We start from the raw sequence: 26976 nt of genomic DNA on the forward strand, positions 1-26976 counted from the left end.
GATTCTGTCTGTTGATTAAAATTGAAACACATGTGCTTAGAAAAATTGTGCAGAAAGAGATCATAAGATTTCTATTTTATTTTTCTTCATTTTTCCATGCATTGTAGCCTACATGTGGTCTATCATACTCAAAGGAGACAAGTGTTGATAATCAGAAATCAACAAATCACTAACATTAATATTTATTAAGCAGGTAATTTTAGTAAGAATTATTTGCATGAGTTTCTTTTTAAATAAAATAATAATTATTTTGATATAAATTGTTTAAAATAAAATATAATGTTTTTCAATTTAAAAGAATTTATATTAGTAAGACCCGCTTTAAATACTATTTTTATTAGTGAAAAACTCATAACAGTTACTAGTGTTTTACTAAATTCTCAATTTTTTTAAAATTTAATAAGGTAAATGATTAAAAGATAGTTAAAATTAAACAACTGAAATTGAGCTATTCCAAAATTAAACTACTGTCCATCCTCTAACACTAGTTGCATAATTTTGGATTTGCAAATTTTACTCTTACAATAGACAAAGTTACCAACTGTGAGATTATTGTCTTGTTGTTGATTTGTTGTTCATTATTCTTAATATTTTTTTCTAAACTGCAACTATCACCTTCAGAAAAAAAAATCTCTAACAAGCCAACAAAATTTGTCCAATGAATTGTAAGTCCATGATGCTTGTGCCACTGCACCGTTCTGGACTTATAAGATGCATTTTGTTTCCCATTATTCTTTTATTCTATAAACATGAACAAAATAGATATTATCATATTTTTATTAAAAAAAGTTGTGAAAATAATTTATAATATGATATATTTTCATAAAAAAAAAGGCTAAATGTAACATCCCAATATCTCACATTGGATAATTCATATTATTACATTTACGGTAACATCCCGTAATCTCACACTTAAAAATTCACAGTTGATATACATATTTTAAACTCAAATTTCAACTATAAACTCCTAAGTATAACTTGAATCCTTCTAACTTATCTTCGATCTCTTTCTTCATTGGTATTGCTTCAGACGACATTCCTTCATCTGCTCCCGTATAATATCACGCATTATACGATCATCGCATTCACATGCACACACATGTAAGGGTGAGCTAACAATTCAATACAATAAACATACCTCGATATCAAACCATACTATGCTCACTATACCAGATCAAATTACATAAACAAATATGAGTTACACACTAAACCACATTGCATGCATCAATATATATCAAACACCAAATCAGAATGCATACACCAATATGCATCATGCATACACCAATATGCATCATGCATACACCAATATGCATCATGCATACACCAATATGCATCAAACACCAAATCAGAATGCATACACCAATATGCATCACGTCCATCCATCCCAAAAGTCATACAAATTGACTATATCGCATACATTCACATACTCTCCACATAAATCACATCATTATAATTCACAATCATATTCAGATGCATAAATTCAAATCTAATAAAGTCCAATTATTTCAAAAATCATACAAACTGAATATATTCCAACAAGATATATTACACAATAATTTAACAGTACATAATCTGTTCAATAGGATTTAAGTTAAAAACTCGTCGAGTATACTTCCAGGAAAGAGAGGTGCGTCACAATGGACAACTTAAGTACCAAATCTTTCCTTAGCCAAAGCGTTCCTCTACTAGTTTTTAACAAATTTCTTATTTACAGATTTAAAACAATAGCATATAATATTAACACCGAAAGTTAATATAGATATCAAAAAATAGAAATTAAGCAATATTGAGATCCCTGAGAAGATACGAAATTAATATCTATAAATCTGTAACTCCGATTTCAAATCTGAATGGTCACAATAATTCACTATTTGTTATAAATTACATATTAAAATTTCAGGTTGATCCAACGGTTAACTAGATAGATATTGAGGTTTTCCCGAGGTAACTCAGGTGCAGAATTTTAAGTGGTTTTTTGTTATACTCAAAATGCGGAACTAATTTCCCTAATCACAGACATTTAATTTCAAATCTGAACGGTCAAAATGACTTAATATGTCTTATGAATTACATACTAAATTTTGGGCTCAATCTAACGGTAAATGAAATATATATAAAATTTTTACCATGATAACTTAAGAACAGAAATATAGTGTTCATCAGATTTTTCAAAACTTAAAACTTATTTTCTCCAACCATAGACTTTCAATTAAAAATCCGATCGGTCAAAGTGTATTAATATATCTTAGGAATCATATATAAAATTTTCAAGTTGATCTAACGGTCAAATAAGTCGTAATATATATTTTACCGAGATGACTCAGTAATAGATCTACAGGGGTAATTAATTTACTCAAACATGCAGGATTTATTTCTCTAAGTACAGACTTCTAATTACAAATCCCAACGGTCAAAGTGAAGAAATAGGTCTTAAGATTCATATATTAAAATTTTAGCTAAATCCAACGGTCAAAATAATTAAAAGAAAATTTTTTACCATACTAACTTGAAAATAAGAAAATTATAATCATGAAAACTAAATTTATATAAGTGAATAGATAACTACCATTACCAAAATTTTAACATACTCATAACTCATATTCATTATCATAACATGGATAAAAATCATATACAAGAAAGATTAGCTCCCCTTACCTCTATGCCAGACTTAATCTCCTGCTCCGAATTTGTTTCCCCGAAACCCTTCAGAACCTCTACTCTTCTTACAACTAAAAAATTTCTCCCTAACTCTTTCTTCTCTATTTCTCAAGCTCTCACTTGATTCCTCTTTTCTTGGTGCCAAATACCCTTCCCTCCTATGGCTATTTATAGTAAAAAAAAATTTACTATTCATTAATATTTTAATATTATTTATTATTTTAATATTATTTAAAAATAATATTTTAATCATTTACTCACCAAATCTGATCCTAGTTTCTACCTACTAATTTCTTCCATGCTAAGGAATCTTAATGCTGGAAATTTATTTTTACTATTTACTTTTTACTATTTAATATTTACTTTTTACTATTCAATTTAAAAAAAAATTTACTAAATAAGTTACCAAAAATTTGAACCTCTCCTTCTAAAATTACTATAATTTTATATCCAAAATTTACATTTTTCTATCCATTAAAATTATTATTACTAATAAAATACTAAAATTTACTACTATAAATATATATATATATATATATATTTTTTTTTTTTTCATGAATTTTACATTCTCCCCAACAACAAAAATTTTCGTCCTCGAAAATTTGAAAATAATTTTTTTTTTTTAATTTAATACTCATCTGAACGTATTCAACTAGAAAAGTCTCACACTCATAACCTGAATCATTTCTTTACTTATTTTATGCATAAAATTTCTAGCATCTCAAATTGAAATGTACTCACGAAAAAATTAAAATCATAGACCTTCAGAACACTCTTACTTGTCACTTTTAGCCCCATCAAAACCATCATACCTCACTAGTCTCAAAATAATCCATTAATGTTTTAAAAGAACTCATTTGCACTGTTTAGAATGAAGGCTCAGAGCCTCTGGAAGAGAGGAACTGAGAGTGTTTCCTACTCCTACTCCTAATCTAATGCTAAAATCTACTTACATCTCCTCTCTGCTGTGCTTCATTTATAGCTAATCTGAACATCCTCCCGTGACTTCCCCTTAATTTCAGGATTTTGTTTTTTTTTTTGTCTTTAGTTGACAATTGGCAACCCTGAATTCTTAAAATCCCTTGGATGTATGAAAATAGGTGGGGCTCTCTCCAAATTGCTTGTCCGTTTCTTCACTTGTGCCGAGATCACTCATAAACTATTAATCACAAGATTCGAGAAACTTTTCATTCCTACTATAACCAGAAAGTGATTCTCCTTATATATCCTTATTTAAGACTTCCATGACCATGTAAAACTCTAAGAATCGTTCTTTTTCCGTAACAATTTTCCATTATATTTTCTCAACACAGTTTGTACTCCTAGAAATCGTACGCCTCCAAAAGCCACTTATGTTTACCAAAAATTATACTAGATTGCTCCACCTTACCCTATACTTCTATTTTCCGTAAAATTTCTAATTACTCTGATGATTAGACGGAGTACAAAACACTATTACTAAATAATTCATCCTTATGTTTTCTTTTCTATACCCATTTGACAAGAACTTGTCCAAAAGTAATACCTATATTGAGTATGCTTTATAACATCCATAGAAACCCTTCCACACTTAATATCATGCATCATTTCCTTCACTCGTCCTTGATGGACTTATCTGATTCTCGGTAATATTGCCTTCACCCTTAACTACACTTAATGTTCAACAATCAACTCACAATTCTTTAAGACCATAAACTTCTAAAAACATATTGAAACATGACCAAACCATCCTTTCGATCATACTTTAGACTACAATATCTATCCTTCACTTGCATTGATCAGATATCCCTAAAATACTAGTCCTCATCCTTTATTTAACTCACACTAAATGTTGAACCACTATTTTCTTCACCTGATAAACACTTCTGAAATACTTAACAAAACTAGAATAATCAAGCTTCTTTCAAGATTATACTCCAAATTACCTCAACCTTCATTTAATTATTTTCCTAGCAACCATTACTAGCCTAAGTTAAAACATTCTTCAAGAATTAACTTATAAACTCTAAATCTTAGGAATATAAACCGTGTCCTCAAAATACCTTCCCACATCCTAACCTAATATGAATCCACAAACTTAATGTTATCCGTAACCCAGTACCTAACAACTGCGTATCTTTGATAAGACTCAGCAGATCACTCAATCAACAATGTTATAATTTATGAAACCACTTATATCAATAAGGCCGTATTTAAAACTAACTAGCTTCCTTATCAGTATTGCACCTACTCATTTAAATAAACTACTTATGCCACATAAGTTAAATCCATCCTATAACATTAAAATATAGTTTAATGGTTATACTAATTAATCCTCTAATACTTGAAATAACTCCCATAGATATAAAGAATTTATGGGTCATCAAAACATGTCATAGCACAAAACCATTGTGCCAAGTATCCCTTCCCACCACTCTATTCAAGAACTTTTTCAGGCAAGTACACCCTCCCAACCATTTAACCACCATGTTACTTCCTACCACTCGTCTATAGAGATTATCAAGCAATCAACCACAACGCAACCTCAATTATAATGTGCTTCCCGAGATCAAAACCATATCCCAAGGATACTTAGTGTTAACCAAATCTCAAATTTTTATCTTATGCGAACTAAAAGTAAGTATAAACAAGTTCACTCACACACATCACTGGATAGAGATCAAGGTGCGACATATAAATCTTTACCCATCCTTTACATCACCATTGAGGTTTGAATACTACCATATAACTATACCTGATGAAATTTCTCCAATCACAACCTACAATTTCTTAATTATTCCAAATTCCCTAATCACATTGCAACCCTCCTTTTTATCTATTTCCAAACTCTTCTTCTTCCTTATCTTTTCATGTTCATAATAATATCAATTCAACCTACACTACCTCTACTAACTTTAATATTCCAAAATCAATAAAATTTACAACCATAAACCATGACACTTTAATCCTATCAAAAAAATACCAAATATTTGCATAAGCCGAAAGCCAAAATTTGCGTACCTGGATTTTCTCCACTACTCCTCATACCATAATCACATAATCTCAAATCTTATACATTTACTGAAAAAATCTAACCATCTCCTTTTAATCATCCATTTAGCTTAAAATCCTTCCAATAAAAGATCTCGTGTCCTCTTAACTTATAAATTTCTCCTCCTATAAACTTTCTCTCAATCCTCTTTATTCCTTATATAACTTCTCATCTACTCTTCTTCGTCTAATATTTGATTTATTCTTAATCTACTTCCGTATTCCTATCCCTTTTTCTTTTTTTTTTTTTATTTTAAATTTTCTCTTTAAATCTTCCACCATTTTCTTTCTTCAGATTCCAATCCTCACTGATACATCAATCCATGTTACCAATCTCACACAATGTCATTCCGTTTCTCATCAACACTTCCTTCTCTTCTGACTTCTAACGTTATTGATATACTAAACCAAACTGATTTCTCAAACCTTGCTACATTCATGCTTATCCAAAGCTTCTCTAAATCTAGCCTTTGAACTCAACTCCTTTTTGTGAAACGTAAGATATCTCATCTATTAATTTTTGTTCTAGAAACTTCTAAAAATTTTACTTCTAAACACCAACATCTTCACTCATCCTTTGAAACTTAAACTCTAGTATTATATTTCCCTATCAAGGCTTTAACTAATTCTAATATCTTTCCTCAAACCCTCAGAATTAAGAAAGGAAAATCATCTATGGTAAAAGTTATGAGTAGTTAGACACAATACTCTACTATCTAGATTTGGAGGAAATGGTAAATTATACCATTTAGATTCAATTCTTCACAGAGAAGACACGGAAGACCCACAACACAGAGGTCATCCTAAGGACGAACTGCTCTGATACCATTAATGTAACATCCCAATATCTCACATTGGATAATTCATATTATTACATTTACGGTAACATCCCGTAATCTCACACTTAAAAATTCACAGTTGATATACATATTTTAAACTCAAATTTCAACTATAAACTCCTAAGTATAACTTGAATCCTTCTAACTTATCTTCGATCTCTTTCTTCATTGGTATTGCTTCAGACGACATTCCTTCATCTGCTCCCGTATAATATCACGCATTATACGATCATCGCATTCACATGCACACACATGTAAGGGTGAGCTAACAATTCAATACAATAAACATACCTCGATATCAAACCATACTATGCTCACTATACCAGATCAAATTACATAAACAAATATGAGTTACACACTAAACCACATTGCATGCATCAATATATATCAAACACCAAATCAGAATGCATACACCAATATGCATCATGCATACACCAATATGCATCATGCATACACCAATATGCATCATGCATACACCAATATGCATCAAACACCAAATCAGAATGCATACACCAATATGCATCACGTCCATCCATCCCAAAAGTCATACAAATTGACTATATCGCATACATTCACATACTCTCCACATAAATCACATCATTATAATTCACAATCATATTCAGATGCATAAATTCAAATCTAATAAAGTCCAATTATTTCAAAAATCATACAAACTGAATATATTCCAACAAGATATATTACACAATAATTTAACAGTACATAATCTGTTCAATAGGATTTAAGTTAAAAACTCGTCGAGTATACTTCCAGGAAAGAGAGGTGCGTCACAATGGACAACTTAAGTACCAAATCTTTCCTTAGCCAAAGCGTTCCTCTACTAGTTTTTAACAAATTTCTTATTTACAGATTTAAAACAATAGCATATAATATTAACACCGAAAGTTAATATAGATATCAAAAAATAGAAATTAAGCAATATTGAGATCCCTGAGAAGATACGAAATTAATATCTATAAATCTGTAACTCCGATTTCAAATCTGAATGGTCACAATAATTCACTATTTGTTATAAATTACATATTAAAATTTCAGGTTGATCCAACGGTTAACTAGATAGATATTGAGGTTTTACCGAGGTAACTCAGGTGCAGAATTTTAAGTGGTTTTTGGTTATACTCAAAATGCGGAACTAATTTCCCTAATCACAGACATTTAATTTCAAATCTGAACGGTCAAAATGACTTAATATGTCTTATGAATTACATACTAAATTTTGGGCTCAATCTAACGGTAAATGAAATATATATAAAATTTTTTACCATGATAACTTAAGAACAGAAATATAGTGTTCATCAGATTTTTCAAAACTTAAAACTTATTTTCTCCAACCATAGACTTTCAATTAAAAATCCGATCGGTCAAAGTGTATTAATATATCTTAGGAATCATATATAAAATTTTCAAGTTGATCTAACGGTCAAATAAGTCGTAATATATATTTTACCGAGATGACTCAGTAATAGATCTACAGGGGTAATTAATTTACTCAAACATGCAGGATTTATTTCTCTAAGTACAGACTTCTAATTACAAATCCCAACGGTCAAAGTGAAGAAATAGGTCTTAAGATTCATATATTAAAATTTTAGCTAAATCCAACGGTCAAAATAATTAAAAGAAATTTTTTTACCATACTAACTTGAAAATAAGAAAATTATAATCATGAAAACTAAATTTATATAAGTGAATAGATAACTACCATTACCAAAATTTTAACATACTCATAACTCATATTCATTATCATAACATGGATAAAAATCATATACAAGAAAGATTAGCTCCCCTTACCTCTATGCCAGACTTAATCTCCTGCTCCGAATTTGTTTCCCCGAAACCCTTCAGAACCTCTACTCTTCTTACAACTAAAAAATTTCTCCCTAACTCTTTCTTCTCTATTTCTCAAGCTCTCACTTGATTCCTCTTTTCTTGGTGCCAAATACCCTTCCCTCCTATGGCTATTTATAGTAAAAAAAAATTTACTATTCATTAATATTTTAATATTATTTATTATTTTAATATTATTTAAAAATAATATTTTAATCATTTACTCACCAAATCTGATCCTAGTTTCTACCTACTAATTTCTTCCATGCTAAGGAATCTTAATGCTGGAAATTTATTTTTACTATTTACTTTTTACTATTTAATATTTACTTTTTACTATTCAATTTAAAAAAAATTTACTAAATAAGTTACCAAAAATTTGAACCTCTCCTTCTAAAATTACTATAATTTTATATCCAAAATTTACATTTTTCTATCCATTAAAATTATTATTACTAATAAAATACTAAAATTTACTACTATAAATATATATATATATATATATATATATTTTTTTTTTTTTTTCATGAATTTTACACTAAACATTTTTGTTTTTCTTAGAGAGAATATCACACTTTTTTACAAATAATGAAAGCTACTTTTTAGAATAACTATCTAATTCTACTTGTACTTTTGCAATAGAATAAGTTTAAGTTTTATTTACAAAATTACTAACTGTCTATCAAAAATATTTATGAGTATAATATTTTGATCATCAAAATATGAAAATATACATTAAAAATAGTAATTTAGATAAAAAGTTGTTCGGTTTATTTAATTATTCGCCCTTATCCTTCACAATTTTTTATTTATTTTCTTTACCTTTGAATTAAATGAAAATTAGATCACTAATTATTGATACTTGTTATATTTTATAATAAAGTGATTCAATTCAAGAATCTATTTTTTTAATATTACTTTAGTGGTGATAACTTATAATAGTGTTAAGATCAGCCCAAGATAAATATGGGAATTGGGTCCACGATTTATTTATTTATTTATTCGGCTTCGAAGTGAGATAATGGGAAGTACTTGCACTCATGACACGGAATACATATAATATTCTTATTTACTATCAATTTAGAATAGTCCATATTTTTTTAGATACAATGGGTAAAGCCCAAGTTAAAAAAATAAATGAAGTGGGCCTATAACACAACTTGAACTAATTAAGATTAATATTTCATACATTTATAAGAAAATAAAATAAAACTATAAGGAAGATAATTTTTCTCACAGATTAAGAAAAAAATTATTTCTATAAATTTAAATCAATTGTTTTTATGATCTGAATGATAGAGTATCTTTAAATTAGTTATATGTCAGTTAATTTAATATTATTTTTGAATAAATATTTATTGAGAAGTTTGTTTAAATATGGTCATAAACTGTTGATTCTCTAGCAAGAGTGAATAACAATGGAATTTTGTTTTTTTATGTTGGCTTAGAAGTACAAACATGAAAGAAGAAAGTTATCTAGTGGATTAATATTTTAACATAAGCTTATATTTAAATATGAAAGACTTGAGCTGGTTTCCAAGACAAGCTTGTTGGTCAAGTGTTATTGAAATTCGAAATAGCAAAATATTGTCTATTTGTATTAAAGACTAAGATAAGAAAATGACAGAATTTATAAATTATAATTATATTACAATTTGATGATGGATTATATTATATCCAAACTACAAATACTAAGCTACAAATACAATGCCTCAATGATACTCTTTTGTTCTTTGTTTCTGAAAGACAAGCTCAATTTGGAGTATAACTGTTGTCACCTTTGTCTTTGAACTTCAGTCTAAAACTATGATAGGTTGGTGATGCTTTAACAATGCAGTCATAAATTTGTTGAGAAAATGACAGGTTAACAGACCAAACAAATCAACTTTCATGTTATGTCGCAGTAATAAAAACTTTTATGTCATGTTTTGTTGTTATTATCATTATTGTTTGGTATACTTTTTTTTGGATAAAATTTTTAATTATGTATTATTAAATATAATTATAATTTAAGGAAGAATAAGATGTCACACAATTAAATATCTATAAATAGTTTGATTGAGAAGGAAAACTAAAGTAACTTCAATCTATTTATTGAAACATCATTAATTTAAGGAATTATAAGATGTTACACAATAAAAAGAAAATGTAAGACTGATAAGGAAAATACTATTAATTTTAATTAATATAATTAATAAGAGAAGAGGTGTTGCTGATCAATTCAAAAGAAACAATAAAGAAAAGGAGAGGTGAGCCTATAGATGCTTCTGAACCGTCTGATGGGTGGCTGGAATCCAATCCAACGGAACGAGTTGACCAGTCAAAATCAAACTCATCATGTCACGCACACGTGTCCACCATCTGGCACGCTCTCATAGGCTATTAGAAAAAATAAGCACGAGGAATAGAAAAACTTAGTCAGGGGTAGTTTCGTCAGACGAAATTGTGAGAGCGGAAATTTCAGTTTAGGCTACAGAACACAGACTCAACATCATTGACATTGAGAATGGCAGTGTCTCCATTTGCTTGCTTATGTATGATTATTCGCACCAAATAAACCGATCGCGTTTTGTTCTTTTGATCAGTATCGAATAAGAAAGCGAGCTTCAACCCTAGCGTTTCTACAGTCGATTCTGTAAGCTCTTTTTTTTCTTATTAGTGAAGGACCAGTTGTGAAATCTGTATTCCGTTCTAGTGTTTGTGGAAGCTCTTGAATTCAGTTTTTGTGTTTTCGCTGTCGTTTTACGAACACGGCAGTGTGAATAAATATTGTTTCTGGTTTTTGTTTTTGTGAGATTCAGTGACGTAGATCAATGAAGCGATTCTGATATTGCGCATTTGATATATTCTGTGGATATTTACCGCTACCTTAGTTTCATTCTGTTAGTTTAGTGGATTTTGCTTTTCGTTTTGGGGGAAACCTGCGCTGTGGTAGGTTGTGGCGTATGCTAGGCTTGTGTTTGAAAGTTTGATAGACAACGAGAATTCTGAAAATACAAATGCTCACTAATCGGTAATGCGTGCAGTGAACTAGAGACGCTAAAACCGCATTAGGTTTTTCTTTGTTCTTTAAACTGCGTGATCTATTTGTATTTGTCTTTTTGAATGATACTGTTAGTAATAACGAGGTTTAAACTTGTGGCATCATGCAAAGTTCTTGACCACTAGTACTATCGTCGTGGTTCTAAATGCTTGATGCTGTCTGTTGGTCTCAATGTCTTCAACATGCTGCTGAAAATCTATGTTGTTTTGCATATTTATCGTCTCTATCTCTCTCAGATACTCACGTACTCCCTCACACTCATTCTGAGAATGTAATTTGGGTTTATGCGAGTGCCTCCACTTGGATGGAAAGTCTGGCAGATAGATACATGTATAGGAAATAAATAGAAAATGCACACTCAACCGGACTATTACTCTACTTGTGCCTTATACTTGGTCTCATTGTTGGCTGTTGAAGGATGTTATATTTGTGTCGGTGTTTGCTTGAGGATTTAGGGCTTTTCCGGGGGATACATACCTTCACTTGATTGTGGTCGATACTAACTGGACAGCAATAATGTATCGAAGGTAAGGATAAATTTATTTATTAGAGTAACTATTGGTATTGCCTGTCTTTACCTGGTATCTTAAACATCTTATATGTCCTGTATATGTTCTACCAAAATTTCTGAATTTAGTTTACAATATCTTTTTTAGCACATTTAAAAGATCAAATGAAAGTACCCGGATTCTCATCACAGCTATCATGGGAATTGCCTTTGGATTTTTTGTTGGTATTTCTATTTCATCTGTGCATTTGAGGAAGGTAATAAATACAACAGTAGTTTTTTTCAATATTGTGTCTCACACTTATCATCCTATTAATTTTTTTTGTTCTCTTGTTATATTTTGCAGATTAGCTTACTTTCATCACCTGTAGGGAATTCTTTTGATGTACCTGTAGCCGAAGCTGAAATAGACAGATTTTCAGCTGAAGTAGAAAAATCTCCAGCTGTTATTGATGAGTCTTCTGGAACCAAAAATCTTGAAGTCTTAGGGTCCATTAAAGTACCAAAGGTATTTCAATTCTTGTTCTTTAGAAGGATGTCAATGCTTTTATATTCCCAGAAAAGAAAAGCTGAAGCTTTAGGTCAATTAATACCTTCTAAGGGAGTATCCTTTGACTGTTACTTGTTTGTTAGCACTGATATATTATGTCAAACTGTTCCTTAGAAAGGTTTGGTTAATCTATGTGTGTCATTACCATTTCCCAGCCATGGTTAATCTTAGAATATTTTGTGTTTCTAAGCTTTCTTTCACGGCTAACTGTTGGAGTTGAAAATATCATGAACTAAGCGCTTTAAATCCTATTCTATCAAAAAATTTAAGAAGTATTAATCGAAAGTCTATTTATATATAATTTAATAATATTTGTAATTTTAATTGATTTATATTTTAAAATTTATTTTTCGACGATTATTGAAGTTTGTGTTCCATAATTAGATAAAACATACCGCAGAAATTTTGTCCCAACCTTTAATAATTCCATCAAGGAAGTAAAAATATGCTTGCTCGTTGGAAAAAATGAAAGTAAGCCTTTATTCAAATTATCTAAGCTTATATATTGCTTATAAAACAATTATTAGGTGGTAGCATTCTTGAACATATCAACATAACTAGTGAAACTGGTGCACAATTTATATAATCAGGTGACATGGTCTATTATGTGAACTATAATTTTTTTGTAATTGTTTCTAGAACAAGGAGCTGGGTGCTAGTGTTTTGAGTCAGGAGCTTATCAACTTTGGAAGTAGTCTTTTTATAATCATTGCTTAAGAAATTTAATAAACATTGAAGTTGAATGTGCTTTTACCTACGTCTCATCCATAAGGCACTGTCAAGTTTTTTTTTTTTTTATATGATTAAACTACTCTCTAGAATTATTTTCTGCCAGATATGATTCTTGCAGCGTCATGGCTTATGCATTTTAGACATTATTTTATAATTGTACTTGTTTTAGATCGGTAGCATACTATTTATCAAACAAATAAAGTTTGATTCAAAGCTGCCACTTTCACAGATATTTGTTTCATCAAATCCTCGTGGAGCTGAATCACTTCCCCCCGGAATTGTTGTATCAGAATCTGATTTTTATTTACGCAGATTATGGGGTGAACCTAGTGAGGTATGTTGATAAGCAGTTATTTATGATGCAAGAATTTATCTGTAGCTTGTAGTTGTTAAGTCTCATAGTTTTACAATTTACAAACATGAAATTTGATCAAACCCCAAAGTTCATCTATTGTTGTGGTGGTGGGTGTATCATTGTAAAACAGAGAGCGACATGTAACAATATCTGTTTTATTCTTCAATATAAGTTTCACATGATATAAGAGGCAAAATCAAAACTATTATATTGGCTAGAAACGTGCACTTTTATCAATTGTGTATTTATGCAGCTTTATTCATGCATGAAAACATTGCATGCTAGTGTGTCAGCAGGTTTGCATGTTGATAAGCCAGTGTGGATAGGGAAGACATGTTACGTGTCTATTTCTTTGATATATTTCTTGCAAATCTTCCAATGAAACCATGAATGGTGCAGGATCTGAAGAAAAAGCCAAAGTATTTAGTTACATTCACTGTTGGTTATGAACAGAGGCATAATATCAATGCTGCAGTGGAAAAGGTTATAGAGATTTACTACTTTCAAATATTCATATAAACGTTTTTATTTGTATATTTACCATTTCATATTTTTTCCAAATTGCTGACTATCAAATTGTTCTGTAGTTTTCTGATGATTTTGCAATTTTGCTCTTTCATTATGATGGTTGGACTAGTAAATGGGATCAATTTGAGTGGTCAAAGAATGCAATCCATGTTAGCGCAAGGAAACAAACTAAATGGTATAATTAGAGACCTTATCATTCTTTGGAGTGTATCTTGTTGCTTTACTCTTTTTCTCTTATACAATTTTCTCATACTTGATGTTGTACAGGTGGTATGCTAAAAGATTTTTGCACCCTGATATAGTGGCAGCTTATGAGTATATTTTTATTTGGGATGAAGATCTTGGAGTAGAGCACTTCAATGCAGACAGGTATTATTTTCATCTGTCTAGTTTGCTCAAATTTTACATTAATGCAGTTTTTAGTTTGATTAACTAACTGTATTCTATTCACCTATTCACTAGGTATATTCGTTTAGTGAAAAAATATGGTTTGGAGATCTCTCAACCTGGTCTAGAGCCCAATAAGGGATTGACATGGGAGATGACAAAAAGGAGGGGTGACAAAGAAGTTCACATGTATTCCTTTGCTGTTCTTTTCTTTCTAAATTTACTACCTTAGTCATTGATCTAATAAGGCTCTCTTTGTCAGACCTTCAAATGTGTTCTTAAGTCTTGACACGTTTTTGTATGTGTTGCCTAGGGTTACAGAAGAGAAACCAGGCTGGTGTAGTGATCCACATTTGCCTCCTTGTGCTGCGTATGCCCTTTCTTCCACCCTGCTTCAAAGTTGAATGTTGTATTGCAATCATTTACCTAGTTTTTCTTACCTTTGTCTACTTAGTTAATTTTATTATATCTTATGTTATTTTAGATTTGTGGAAATTATGGCACCTGTCTTTTCTCGTGAAGCTTGGCGTTGTGTGTGGCACATGATTCAGGTATATTTTATTTTCACATTTATTGGTTATAGTAACATTGCTGGATGAACAGGTAAATCTTCTCTTGCACGATAGATGCATAATCTTAGTAATTATAGTGATGGCTTTCCAATTGTCTTCCGTAGAATGATCTAGTGCATGGATGGGGGCTGGACTTTGCTCTCAGAAGATGTGTAGAGGTCGGTAATTCTATCTATTTACCTTTAACCCTCCCTATTGAAGAGTGTTTGAATCCTTTTTGTTAGCCTTGTTGGAAGATGCGTATGCTTTAGTTGGTCAAGTATGCATTCAGGTGCCAAACTGAAAAGAAAGCTATGTGAATACATCATACAATTAAAAAATCTATTTAAAGCATAAACTATTTTTTGCCTTTAGAACTTATTTAACACAGTGATCCTGGTTTTGTAAGCTTACTGTGTTTGTGTTTGTGTTTCTGTTCATATTAATGAATTTTGGCTTATCTTTTTTCTTAAGTTACTATATGGATTAATTTATCAGGACTATGGGCAATTGTAGCTCTTGAAATTGAAATGCATTTCATTATATTTCTGTTCTTGAATTAGTTGAAGAGGCTTCCTCAGTACCACCTTTTGTTTTGTCCTAGCTTATTTTTTGAGTGTGAAGCCCGTCTAGTTTATGCTGAATAGAAAATATGGGGCTACAATCTCTCTGCCCAGATATAATATTTTTAGAACAAGCTATTTGATTTACTTGGCTTTAATTTGAATCCTTTTTGCAGCCAGCACACGAAAAAATTGGAGTAATTGATTCAGAATGGATTGTTCATCAAGGAATTCCTTCTCTCGGGAGGCAGGTTAGCTCACAAGCTTACAATAGATTCAGGACCACTTATTTTCTTTGATTATATAATTTCAATTGAGTTTGTTTTTATAAATGCATCTACATACTGCGAGTATGTGTAGGCTGCAAATGCTTTGCTTGGCCAGGCAGAAAATACAAATATACTTATTTTAATAACAAAATACGTGTGAAAAACTATACTAACCTCGTATAGTTTGGTGTTTTGTGTCATAGAAGTTGATTTGGATAAGGTTTCAATAACGAGGAGTTCCTATTGGAAAGAGATTAAACTAAGATAAAAGGTTTTTTTATTTTATTTTAATTTTTTTTCGGAGGAGAGGGGAGAAGATGTGTTATAATTTTGAAGGGGCTTATGTAAAATTAAAAAATAACTGAAGTTGAAAATTTGAAATTCCGAGAAATAGAGTATTTCTACACTTGATGCTGAGAATTCTTCTGAATCTGATGGCCAGTATTTTATCACAAGTTTTTGTGTTTTACATCTTGTTATGTTGATTATAGTGCCGGGTTTGGGTAGTACGTACAAAATTTTAGGTTCAAAATTTTTTGTTGCCATTGTACGCTTTTAAAACATGGGGAGATGTATTCAGGATAAACAGTGTAGCCATGAATTTTCCTTAATATCCTCTGCACGATTCCTTTTTGGGGGAGGGGTGGTAGAGAGATTCCTAGAAGTTGTCCCGAAATCTTATGTTGGGAATATTACATTCCCATGTTTGGTATGGAATTTTGGTAAAGGGTTCTCAGAATTTTAACATGTTTTGAAATTTGTTTTAACCGTGTTTCCAACAAAGCATTCTCATGAGAGGTATGGGAAGCCAAGATTTCATGAAAGGGCGAAAGTTTAGAGCATACTCATGAAACATTGCCAAAGATTCCCAATAATCTTTGAGAATATGAACTACATTTATAACATTCACAAAAATTGATATTTTCAAGTAACACAATTCTTAGGAAACATAATTTCTTAAAATGAAAATGATTATGCATATTAAATGCTCTCTTAAAACATCCAATTGGTATCCATGGAACCCCAATGCTTCCATCAAGCAGTTACATTTGCAAGTTTTCTTTCTTTCTTGGTGAGGAGTATTACATATACAAGGCTTTATTGTGTTAAACTTTCTGTCACTTTTCTCAGAAAGAAAAGGAATAATGAGCCTTGACGATATAGTATGGTGTTGTTGCCTTGTGACTTGGGAAGTCCGTAGTTCAAATTCTGGAAACAAGCTCTCCGAATTGTGGGAGCCTCTTGGCATTGAATTGTACTTACGTTAGAGAGAATAATAGGAATTTTTTTTTCCATTTATTATTACTTTTTACTTTTATACACATGATGGCATTTTCTTTCATTCTTGTTTTCTTTCTGCTTTTCACTTTTTATTTTCGAGAGGGGGGTGGGGGTTGTGGTTGCAATTGTTTCATAATTATTAAAGGTAAACGAAAAGATGAAGGTAAAAGACGTAGGGACATTTTCTAGAGTGATGATTATCTTTTTCCATAATTATTCTATTGTTGCCAAGTCCTTCTACTCCCGATGAATTCACATATGGTCTTTTACTTGTGCAATAAATTTTGTATTAATTTCTAAATTTAACTTTTGGGATATTATGCATAATTTTCAGGGAGAGGCTGACAAAGGAAAAAACCCTGGGGATTTGGTACGTATAGTTTCTGTCTAAGAATGTTAGTGAATATATATACTCTATTTTTTGCTTAACATCGTTGGTTCCTCCTTCAAGTTGTTTGAGCGCTACATATGCACTCACCTATTGTAGCAAATGTAATAACAGTTATATTAGTTATATACTTATACTAAGATCCAACATTTTGCTCCCTACTGCAATAACCTTTTTCTTGAATACTCTTTCAGGTCCGAGCCAGATGCAAAAGTGAATGGGCCCAGTTTCAAGTTCGCCTAACCAATTCTGATAAGGCCTATCTTGAAGGACTTAAACGTAATGGGAAGAATTGATATATGGATCCATCTTCCTGTTGTACATTTTTTATGTACACTCTAAATGGTAGTATTTGTTTTGTTTTGTATTGTTTTCTCCCTCAGGTGCGTGCGTATTTTTCTGATCCATCTTTTTTGAGGAATTAATTTGTACCAGATGTAATTCAATCAGTTTTATGTTATTGATTAACTTTCTAATAGCCGTTAGATCGAAATCTGTTGGCTGTACATATATAATTGTATATTATTCTAAATGTTCCTTAATATGAACGTAATGTTTTCTAGTATTACAAAAAAAAATTATAATTTCTTTCAACCTCGATAATATTTGATAAAACAATACTGTTAGATCAATAAAAATAAAAACGTATTTTATGTCAAATTATTGAAAGATGTCAAATATTTATCTTTTCCCAATTTGTACCTTTTTATTCTCTCAAAATGTTATAGTGGCTAGTTTTCTTTTTTGGTCTTTTCCATTTAGTATTTTTAGTGCAAATAAAATTGAATGAGAAGAAAATTAAAATGAAGAATACTTTGATAACGAAAACGTGACTTCATAAGAATTAATGACTTGAGTAATGCGTTCATATTTTACGTTCGATTTATGGTTAAAGGTAAGAAATATCCGAAAGTTACAAAATTGACAAGGTTGTTTACCAGTTTGCTTTTAAAAGTAAAAAGAGTCTTGAACTGTGCAAATTGTTTAAGTGTAAAACAATTTAAATTTTGAGTTATGGTGAAAATAAGTTTGATTACGTATAGTTATTATGCAATTTTTTTAACCGAATGATTGAAATGTTTTCAAAAAGTGTTTATAGTTAAATAAAAATAAATTAGACACTTTTAGTTATACGTTTGAATCTATTAGAGATTATTTTAGTGGATAACGATATTTGAAGAAAAAAAAAAGATTTTTAAACACCTAATTAACATTCGTTATTTGCCTATATATCTCTTTTTACATCGCTACAATATTTATACATAATTTTTTACTTGTTCAATATGTTCTAATATTGGGTGTGTTTTTCACATGTTACTCTATATCTTCAAAATTCACTCTTAAAGTTTTTTTAAAAGATTAATTCATTGTTGCTCTAATCATATAATAATATTTTTTTCAATTATTATAAATTTAGTACTTTCTCTGATTTAATAAAATAGTGTATTTATCAAAAATATCATTATTTTAATATAATTATTTCAAAAATAACATTTATTTAAAAAATATAAAAACAAGTATTTGCTATTATGGTCAAATTACTTACATAAGTAAACAAGCAAACAACGTGGCCTAGTAGTTTTTGTATCGGGAACACTGTTTAGTGTCTACTACACACTGAACAAACAACATGCGACAGCTTACCCACCAAAGTTGACGAGTTGCGTTGAATTCAGATTCAACATGAGTATTCAGAGTATATAACCATTTTACTTATTAACTTAATCAAATAGATTATTCATATTAACATGGATAAGTTAATTAGATATAGGTTATTGCAATTTAACACGGTAGGTTATTCGAAATCAAATTTTATTTTGAAAGAAAATTAAGATTAATTTTGTTTTAATTTTAAGTAAATGAAATACATATATTAGAACTTTAGTAAAAATAAACTTATATTTGGTTTTGATAATTATTTTTAATAAATTATGGTTTTCTAATGTTTATTATTAAGTTTCAAATCAAATCGGTCGTATTAAAAATAAATTAAAAATTTAAATACAAGTTTTATTAAGATTGAATATAGATAAGTTTCAAAAATTAAATTCAATCCAAACTATTTTGGTTCGTATAAACCTAATTTTGTTGATTCTGAAATACGGTTACCTCGTTTAATTCATTTGTTTATAACACATGCTCGCATATTTGTATAGTCATACAACACGTATTCACGACTAATTGTCACGGTGTAGTGTTTTTGTTAGAAATAGTAAAAATTCAAACTAATATACAGTGGAAAATGAGGTAGCCAGCATTTACTGTCAGTGTTTCTCTTAATTTTATTAATCTTTATCTTTTCAAGTAAAACTATAAACTAATTTCCATTTATAAAATTGTTCTTTTATTTTTCTTTTTTCTTACTCTTATTAGGTTTTATGAAAAATCTTGTGTACTTACGCTTAACATGACATGATATGTTATTTAACCATTCTTTTTTTAATATTTTTAAAATATTTGTGTATGATTAACTCAATTTTTATTTAGTACATTAAAAACAATTAAGTCTTAAACCAATATGTGACTTAATAATAAAGTCTAACTTTTGGAAAAAATATTTTGGTTGCATTCCTCTCTTGCTTGCCATGGGTACATAAAAATTTCAGTTAATAAAAGCATATACCTTTTTATTTTCTCAATTTCATTCAATAATAAAAATAAGTTAAAAAATGATACAATTGTAAAATTGAAAATATAAAGAGTTGTAAGATGTAAAAATAGAATAAATTCACTGATATGGAAAGTCATTAGAAAATAAGGAATAACACTTCATTATACACGAACTGTATCAATTAAAGTTAAACATGAAAAACTTAAATATATAATATCCAATCAAACACTTTGTTTATATATTATATCTTGTTGGAATATGAAGTATTATTGGATAAATAGTTTGAAATAAATTGTTCCTTTTGTAGATGGATATTTAAGGAATGAATAGGCAGAGAGATTGCCTGAATAGTGAATGAAGATGAGCCTACAGAAGATTATCTACCATTTAAGTTAATAAGAGATTAAAAAGTAATAAAAATATTGTAAAGAGTCATTTGGTGGAGAGATATTATCATTTAAACTTTAATAGACTCCTAATTAATATAATAAAAGATATATAATATTCCTTTTATAAATTTGTTATCATTCATCCTAGGATATAAAGAAAGAAAAAATAGAGGTACAGTGAAATTGTTATAACTCATTTATAGATTATTACTAAAACTTAATTGTCTTTCATTGTTATACTGTAAATTGTCTTGTTAGTTTAAGATTATATGTTTTAGATATATAGAAACATTGATTAAACCATTTCGAAAGTTAGAATAGTGGAATTCTATACACAGTTTTTAAATAATAATTTTATTACGAGTTGTACCGTAATTAGAGTGGTGATAATCTAAAAATCATTCTGAAATTTATGAATATTTGAGGTAACAAAGTAGATAATTGAATTTATTTTGCATTTATTGTTAAACTTATCAAATCTTTATTGGCTTTGATATTAAAGTATTTTTACAAATAATTTAAGAAGAGTGGATTAAACTGAGTAAAAGACTAACATTAGTGAACACAACATTAAAAACGTACAAGACTTAAAATATTCATAACCTAAAATCCATAATTGAAACAATTATTATTATAATTTATCTTTGAATGTAGTAAGAGAAGAAAGAAAGAAAGAAAAAGAAATTGAAAGTGTGGTATAGGTTAATTAGGAGTGGGGTTGAAGTCTCTTGAAGATGATTGGAGAGTGTTGCTTCAAATGGCAGACATGTAAGCTGAGCTGAGTTGGCCTAAAAGGAAATGTTGGTTTCACTCACCTTCCTCACTTCTGAGTCAAGACTCGTTAGGCCTACAATTTTTGAAATCGATGTGGGACAAATGAGTTTGGTAATCGCATTAGCTATATACCTATACAACAATATGCATAACATAACACACGTGATGGCCGTTAAACACATAACTATGCAGCAGTTCAAATGTCCAAATCCCTTTTTCATTCCACAATACTTATATTCTTGCTTCAAATGGCCGTTAAACTCCCGCCATCCCATGAACTTAACGCCGTTAATTAGGCACCACCAACAACCCATAAAAAATATAAATCCCACAAAACCTTCATTCTCATACATACAACCTTACACTTCCACAATACACCTCTCCCTCCCTATAAACGCTGCCGTTTAGACTAACAACTTGGCTCATCTTTTGGAGTTGGAGGAGCCCTTGCATCTTGCAATTTCATTTCACCATTCCAAGGTATGCCATGAATCATCACCATTTTCATTCCATTCTTTCCTGCAATAGCTTCTGCTTGTAATGTTTTTCAATCACTATTATAATTTCACTTCAGTAATGTATATGAATTCTACTAACAAAATATCATAAACAACATCTCTATGTAAGTTTTGTCCATTCTTGTCATACAAAAGTTTGTTGATCATGGTTTCCATTTCTGTGATCCTGTCAGGCTCCTACCAGGAAATAGCTTCAAACTCGATCTCAGATTGATATATCATTTATTTCTCTTCATATTGGATAAGGTATTATGTGTTAATTAATTTGATTTTGGTACCAACCATTGAGTAAAAGCTAAGGAACACATTGCTGATTACTGAACCATTGTGCTTTTTGGTATCTGATAATAAGTTGATAGATGACGTTGTACTTGTATGACAGAAAACTGTGAAGGTGACATTGAAACAGTAAAGGAAAAAAGTTAAATTAAATAGCTAGGTAGATATTTTAAGAAAAGTGTATGTTTAATTTAATGATTTCAGAAAACTAAACTTCAAATTCTGCACTTTGATGAATCTTTTGACAGAAAATATGGGAGAGATGTCAAACTTTCAATTGGGGGTGATTGGTGCACTATTTCTCTCGGTGGCTTCTTCTGTTTCCATTGTCATCTGCAACAAAGCCTTGATGAGCAATCTTGGCTTTCCTTTTGGTGATAATCATTTAGTCCCCTCTTTAGAAATCATTTAATTTTGGCTATCAATGCTCAAATTTATCAACATTTACATATCTCATCGCTCTAAGTTTGAATTATGTTTCCTTTGGATCAGCCACAACACTTACTAGTTGGCATCTGATGGTAACCTTTTGCACCCTTCATGCGGCTCAACGCTTGAATCTGTTTGTGGCCAAATCCATTGACTTCAAAACGGTGATGCTTTTCGGTATTCTGAATGGCATCTCCATTGGATTTCTCAACTTAAGTCTTGGCTTCAATTCCATTGGATTCTACCAGGTTTCACCTCGATATTTTACTGCTACACAACAGTATCATGTTAAACTTTATGATATACATATATACAGATATGTTATGTTCATACTTATGTTGTCTTCTGAATCATTCATTCTACGTGTATTAATTTTTCCTTATGGAATGATTACTCTGCAGATGACAAAACTTGCGATCATACCATTCACTGTATTGTTAGAAACTATTTTCCTAAAGAAGCAGTTCAGGTAACAAGTTATTGAAAGAACTGATTGAAAATTTTAAATTACCCAGTGTTCATGTGTTAATGTAAAGTCTTGTGCTAACACATGCAGCTCTAAAATAAAATTCTCTTTATTCCTATTACTTGTGGGAGTTGGCATTGCCTCAATCACAGACCTTCAGCTCAATTTTGTGGGAACTGTTCTTTCACTTCTAGCAATCATAACTACTTGTGTTGGCCAAATTGTATCCTTCATTGCTCAATGCTTACTCTTCCAGTTGCAGCATGTAATTATTGTCATCAATTGATTAAGATGGCTTAAACTTGATCATTAATTATCTTCATTAAAGCTTAGGAAGATCTGATATATTTGGATTCTTAACTCAGTGCTCAATTTAGCTGACCAACACAATACAAAAGAAGCTCAATGTCTCTTCCACACAGCTGCTCTACCAATCTGCTCCATTCCAAGCAGCAATTCTTTTTGTTTCAGGCCCTGTTGTGGATCAAATGCTCACCAAGAAAAATGTTTTTGCCTACAAATATTCTCCTATTGTGTTGGTAATGTTAAATCCTCACCTTCTGTTATATTTAATATATGTATAGTAGTAGTTAAAGATCATATATATCAGAAACCATAATATGTAATCATTTTTTCTTCTGACACTTTTTTTTTACATAAATTTCAATGATTAATTCAGGCATTCATCATCTTGTCCTGCTTGATAGCTGTTTCTGTGAACTTCAGCACATTTCTGGTCATAGGAAAAACATCTCCTGTAACTTACCAAGTACTAGGACACCTCAAGACATGCCTTGTTCTTGGATTTGGGTACACATTACTGCATGACCCATTCACTGGAAGAAACATTCTTGGAATACTCATTGCAGTTTTTGGAATGGGATTGTACTCTTATTTCTGCACTGAGGACAACAAAAAGAAACAGTTAGCTAGTGACCTCCCATTGTCTTCTCAGGTTTCTTTCTTCCCTTTTCTCTTTCTAAATCTTTATGACAAGTTTCTCAAAATTTAATTTTTATTCAATCTCCTTATAATGTTTATAATCAAAACTAATAAACGAAAAAGGGGATAAATGATAAATACTTTTGCATCTTGTGAAGTTCATAAAATATTCAGTACTTCATTTTTGCCATAACTATTGTAAGATTTTATTCATTTTTTACTCTTTAACTATAGGTGAAGGACAAAGACAGTGCAGCAGTTTTGGCAGGAAAAAACGTGGGAAACCAAAAGGAGGAAAATGATGAAGTTAAGAAATTAAGCAAGGATTCTGTGATTTGAATGAACAGGGTCCATGTCTTTTTCAGATTTGGTATATTTTGGGTTTCTTCAATTTCTTGTAGGGAACTTGTAACGAGTATAAATCAAATTTGTTTTGATAAGTTTTTCGTACCAACCGTATATTCCTTCAACTACAGGAAATTCAAATTTCATAAAATTGTAATTCCTTTTTTCTTCAATAGAAAGGTAGACATCAATCATTTTTTGTGATTCACAATAACTATGTATGTTCTTCTCAATAACAATCACAGAAGGAAGCTGTTGCTTTCTATTTTATTATCTTCAGTGTTTCTTAATCACACGTCTGTCATCAATATTTAAACGTTGAGTGCTTCGTTATAGTGCTTAGAACCACATTAATTATAGAGAGAAATTAATGTTTATTTTATATGATTAAAATTTATAATAAATAAACAAATTGTATAATAATAACTCTTTAAAATATTATTCAAGATAATTATTTTAATTTATATGCACAAATGTTTTAAGTTCTGCTGAAAAAATAGAATTAAAATGTGAAAACATGACATTCTTTACACGGTTTAAATCAAACACGTTCAAACTTGGAGTATATAGGAATTTTCTTATTGAGTCTATGAAAAAAAAACTAAATTAAATATTCTTTTTCAAAATAAAAACCAATTTGAATATGCGTTGAAGTTTTCTCAACTTATGATAACGTACACTTATAGCCATTGTAATTTGTTTTTTTTTTGTCGGTAAATACTACCTCAGTATGTGAAAGATGTGGTGAAACACATTATCGTTTTTTTTTCATGACCGTCATTCAAAAATAGTGTTATAAAATTTGATTTACAAGTGTTTGAAAGTTTAACTTACACTGATTTAACTTAAACCGAAATATAAATAAAGTTTGAATAAGAATTGTTTTTATACTAAACTAATGCCTAGTACTAGTATTTTTTATTGTTTTTAATTTAAACATGTTTTTTTTAATTAAAGGAAACGGATATTTGAAATTAGAAAAAAAATAGATATTTTTTAAATAATTAAAGTTGACACTCTTTTTCAGAAATGCCTTAAACTGAAAAGAATTATAAACGATTATTATCTTAATGGTAATAAAAATAATAAAAATAAATACTAAATTGACGAAATCACTTGCTGGTAGGATAAACAAAATATAGTAACAATTTTTTATCTCATGTACCAGAGTCAGTAGTAAAATAACATAAAAAATAGCCTTTTTTAACAAGCTACAAAAATTATTTATTGTTTAGAACATAATTGGTTATATCTCTTCCTTAAATGTTCTCTTCATATTTGACCGTTTTTTACTTAAATGTTTTTGTAAGGCTTGAACAATATATTTATTATATTAAAAAACATAAGATACATTGTTTCATCATCGCTTAAATAATCGCTTAATTGTTAGTATGTAATTTCTATAAACCTATTTTTAAGCCATCATGTTGTCCCTTAAGTGTCATTTATCTAGAGAGAAAAAAATTGTTTTGACCTTTTTCTTGCTTGATCAATTAATTATTAAGATTGACAAATAAACGATTATCTTCTAGGTATTGTTCAGATTTGATTTGAAGAAAATCCTCACATTAATTTAACACGAATATGGATATTGATAATACCGAATGAAAAATAAAATTGATATATATTATAACATGGTTCTTGTATCAAGTTTATTTTAAATTATTAAAATATTTTTAGTTTAGTAACCTAAAAGAACTTTATTTTCATTATTCTTTTGATTATTTGTTTTATTTTATTTTCCCAACCTTTCTTTTGCTACACAATTTTTAATTTCTTTTAACTGTTCAACTTATTTCATGAAAAACTTATATTTTACATTATTTTTAATTATATTTATATTGAAGATGAGATTTACATTCTAAATTTGAGAATGTTTTAAAATAATAATTTTAAGTTAATTAAAATGTGATATATATATATATATATATATATATCATTTCCCAAACATTATTACTTTTGTGTTTATATTTAAGCCTAAACAGTAATGTTGATACCACAACATATCTTTGAAAAAGAAAATTAATGGAGAAAAAAAAGATTTCTTTGTTATCGAAATTAAAATATTTAATTTAGTACTGTAGCATTTTTCGTGAAAACCCCCAAATATATGTAAACACATTTTGCTGCACTTTTTAAAAATAAAAAAAATGTAAAACATAAGTGAAAAATAAGAGACGTTATTTGTCGAAAAATAAAATATATGATTTTGTTTGTAATATATATATATATATATATATATATATATATATATACTAATTTACAATATTATTTTCTTGCGTTAAGTATTATGTTTACTCATGTTTAACATATAATTTTGAATGTATATATATATTTACTTTTTATATAATATTTCGTATTTACTTTATTTCTTTCTTTTCTATCGTACAAAGATGGTGTTTTTTAAATATTAATTTAAAAAGAAAATGAAGTAAAAGATGAAAAAATGGCGGATAATTTTTTAAATTATTTATAAAATAAATTGATGTCTCCTTAAGACAAACAGTATAATGTCTTTCTGATTTTATTGTAACTATGATTTCGTATTTTATTAATAAATGTGCATTATTTGCTATTTTTCATTTTTGTTCTATCATTTATCTCAAAATTTATTATAATATTATTAAAAACTGACACTGCAAAAGATGGAAGGACACACTCTTTCTCTTTTTCTAAAAAAAGACATTTATAAGATA

At 29.5% G+C, this 26976-nt stretch overlaps 2 protein-coding genes across 3 annotated transcripts; both read left to right on the forward strand.

The window, feature by feature from the left end:
- Positions 1 to 10818: 10818 nt before the first annotated feature.
- On the forward strand, positions 10819 to 18020 carry LOC124821693 (uncharacterized). 2 transcript variants are annotated; one of them, XM_047293616.2, is made up of 15 exons: positions 10819 to 11007; positions 11833 to 11942; positions 12072 to 12180; positions 12270 to 12431; positions 13435 to 13539; positions 13960 to 14043; positions 14148 to 14263; positions 14356 to 14457; positions 14551 to 14664; positions 14789 to 14845; positions 14960 to 15026; positions 15152 to 15205; positions 15766 to 15840; positions 17474 to 17509; positions 17722 to 18020. In XM_047293616.2, exons 2-15 carry the CDS (start codon positions 11932 to 11934, stop codon positions 17821 to 17823), a joined length of 1194 nt encoding a protein of 397 aa, XP_047149572.1. In that variant the 5' UTR covers positions 10819 to 11007; positions 11833 to 11931; the 3' UTR covers positions 17824 to 18020. The 2 variants fall into 2 exon arrangements, with proteins under 2 accessions (XP_047149572.1, XP_087949109.1); XM_088092983.1 differs by having other exon boundaries at positions 11871 to 11942.
- Positions 18021 to 21640: 3620 nt separating this feature from the next.
- LOC124839758 (UDP-xylose transporter 1) lies at positions 21641 to 24553 on the forward strand. The gene is made up of 9 exons (XM_047315674.2): positions 21641 to 21781; positions 21993 to 22065; positions 22347 to 22472; positions 22591 to 22775; positions 22929 to 22996; positions 23084 to 23216; positions 23371 to 23532; positions 23673 to 23948; positions 24170 to 24553. The coding sequence occupies exons 3-9, from the start codon at positions 22352 to 22354 to the stop codon at positions 24272 to 24274; spliced, it is 1050 nt and encodes a 349-aa protein (XP_047171630.1). The 5' UTR covers positions 21641 to 21781; positions 21993 to 22065; positions 22347 to 22351; the 3' UTR covers positions 24275 to 24553.
- The last annotated feature ends 2423 nt before the right edge of the window (positions 24554 to 26976 follow it).

The sequence above is a fragment of the Vigna umbellata genome, chromosome 6 (assembly GCF_029865625.1).
Source record: "Vigna umbellata cultivar VRB3 chromosome 6, Vumbellata_1.0, whole genome shotgun sequence".
NCBI lineage: Eukaryota > Viridiplantae > Streptophyta > Magnoliopsida > Fabales > Fabaceae > Vigna > Vigna umbellata.